At 43.8% G+C, this 2,622-nt stretch overlaps 1 protein-coding gene across 1 annotated transcript; it reads left to right on the top strand.

Moving 5' to 3' along the window:
- Window positions 1–301: 301 nt before the first annotated feature.
- Window positions 302–1,108, top strand: LOC115774175 (high choriolytic enzyme 1-like). The gene has a single exon (XM_030721313.1). It carries the CDS (start codon window positions 314–316, stop codon window positions 1,106–1,108), a length of 795 nt encoding a protein of 264 aa, XP_030577173.1. The 5' UTR covers window positions 302–313.
- The last annotated feature ends 1,514 nt before the right edge of the window (window positions 1,109–2,622 follow it).

Below are 2,622 nucleotides of genomic sequence, written 5' to 3'. Positions count from 1 at the left end.
AGAATTTGAGGACTGTTTGGTTTTAGATGTTTAAGATGTGAAGTTAAACAAGTCCCACCCTGTAAAGCAGCTGTAAACATCCATCCATAGACCTGACATAACACAGCATGTTGAAAGAGTAGGTTTGTCTGTGCAGCCCTCCCTTCTTAGGTTTATTTAGGCCTAGCAGTGCGGGCCCCAGCCCATAATCCTCCTGCAGACACACCTTTAGAGAAGAGTATAAAGACCCGACACTGAACTGTGTCAAACATGAAGCTCCAAGGAGTCTCTCCACAGCAGTTCTCCACTGAAGCTCCACAGACCCACTCTGAAGATGAGTCCCTCTGTCAGCCTGCTGCTGCTGCTCCTGCTCGGCCTCTCTCAGGCTCATCCTGCCATAGAAGAAAGAGAAGACGACGGCCAAATAAAGGAAGATGATGCTGTGGATATCACCACCAGGATTCTGACTACAAATAATGGCACCAGTGAGATCCTGCTGGAAGGAGACGTGCTGGTTCCAAAAACCAGAAACGCCATGAAATGCTTGTACCAGAAATGCCTGTGGAAGAAAGGTGCCGACGGCATGGTGACGATTCCCTTCACCATCAGCAGCGAGTACAACAGCAGAGAAAGCCAGCTGATCAGAAATGCCTTGCAGTCCTTCCACAGCCAGACTTGTGTCCGCTTCGTCGACCGTCGGAACGAGAACGACTACATCAGCATCGAGAACCAAGCTGGATGCTTCTCCGCTCTGGGCAGAGAGGGAGGCAAACAGGTCCTGTCTCTCAACAGGCAGGGCTGCATCTACTTCGGCATCGCCCAGCACGAGGCCAACCACGCTCTAGGCTTCATGCACGAACAGACCCGGAGCGACCGAGACAACTACGTCAGGATCAACTGGGAGAACATCCAACCGCAGATGGCCTACAATTTCTACAAGGGGGACACCAACAACCTCGACACTCCCTACGACTACTCCTCCATCATGCACTACGGAAAAACGGCCTTCTCCATCGATAATGTAAAGGAAACCATCACCCCCATCCCCAACCCCAACGTCCAGATTGGCCAGAGGCAGGGCATGTCGTTCTGGGACATCAAGAGGATCAACCTGCTCTACAACTGTTAACAATACATCTGAACTGGTCTGATTTCCATTTATGTGATGCCTTTGTGATTAACGGCCTGGTAATTTTCTCTGAAAAAAGGAATAGAGATAGTTAAAGCGCTCCATAATTTTAACTCAAAAAAAGTCAAACACAAAAATAAAGTGTATTAAAATGGTGTGTTAAATATGTGTGGCTTTTTTTGGTCAGCAGTCTTTGGCTTTGGTCAGACTCTCTAGATGGTATTGCATGGTCAATCAAAATCTGATGGTACTTTTCTTTGTTCATAATTTCATCTCTTTTGAACACCATTGGCTGAAAAGCAGCACCAAACCATGACAGAGCCTCCCCTGTATTTCACAGAGGGCTTAAATTCTCACTGTTGTACCTCTCTTGCTGACCTCCTCCATACATACTGATGATTAAAAATAAAACAAAAAAATAATTTGGATTCATCACTCCATGTTGTCACTGTTTTGCAGTCCAGTTCTTGTGTAATTTGGCATACCTCAGCCTTTTCTCCTTAATAATGGCTTCTTGACAGCCAGCCTTCCACTGACACCATACCGACGAACAGTAGATGGATCAACTGAAGCTCCAGATGCATCTCTCAGGTTGTGTGTCAGGTCTCTGCTGGATTTTTTTCCTGTTTCTTAAAGACTTGACTTTCAGATGCTGTTCATTTGCTAGTTTTTTAGTCCTGACACTTTTTCTTTGGTCCAACTTTGGTCCCACTGCAAATGGTTAGGTACAAGGACATGACTGAATCTTAAGTGAAAACACAGACTGACACACGTATACATACTTTTCAGTTCATTTAGTTTCTATCATAAATCATACGGGGGGGGGGGGGGGCTGTGCAGACTGTACATACAGTAACTGTACAAAAGAAAAATTGGTGATATCACTTACAGCATAGCATTCAAATTGTGAAAACCATGGCTTTCTTTGTCTATAGCCTGTGACACCACCATGGTTATAGCTACAGGTGTACAGGTGTCAGCGTCGGATCAGCATCCACTTACGGTGACTGTATAGGCTACTGAATTAAAATAACTGACACAGCCTGTAAGAATTACACGTCAATTCTTTGAGATGCTTTGCATCTTTGAATTACGATGTAGCTAATTATGTCCTTTATGTCCAAGTTATTTCCTTGTTTTTTCTTTAAAGCCTGCAGTCAGAATTATGATCTGAATGCACAGTTGTGGCTTTCATGTGGGTGAGTGTGTCCATATATATATGTGTGTGTGTGGACATTTTATTCTACTTGTCCTTTGCATATATATACATACATACATGTCCTTCCCTAATACATGAACAAGTGAGGGGAAAACACCAAGAAATGGTGGCAAGTTCATTAATAGTCATAAATCTGATTCCTAACACTGAGGATATTTGAGACGGTTGTTGCAGGATTAAAAATTTTAATTATTAGGGCACTTCGAAAGAGACTCTCAGACTAAAATCACTTTGTTTCAGATCAAAAAGCACAGCTTTTTACAGAGAAGGCCAAGACTTGAAAATCATCCTGAGC

The sequence above is a fragment of the Archocentrus centrarchus genome, chromosome 24 (assembly GCF_007364275.1).
Source record: "Archocentrus centrarchus isolate MPI-CPG fArcCen1 chromosome 24, fArcCen1, whole genome shotgun sequence".
NCBI lineage: Eukaryota > Metazoa > Chordata > Actinopteri > Cichliformes > Cichlidae > Archocentrus > Archocentrus centrarchus.
This window is presented reverse-complemented; position numbering and strand designations above follow the sequence as displayed.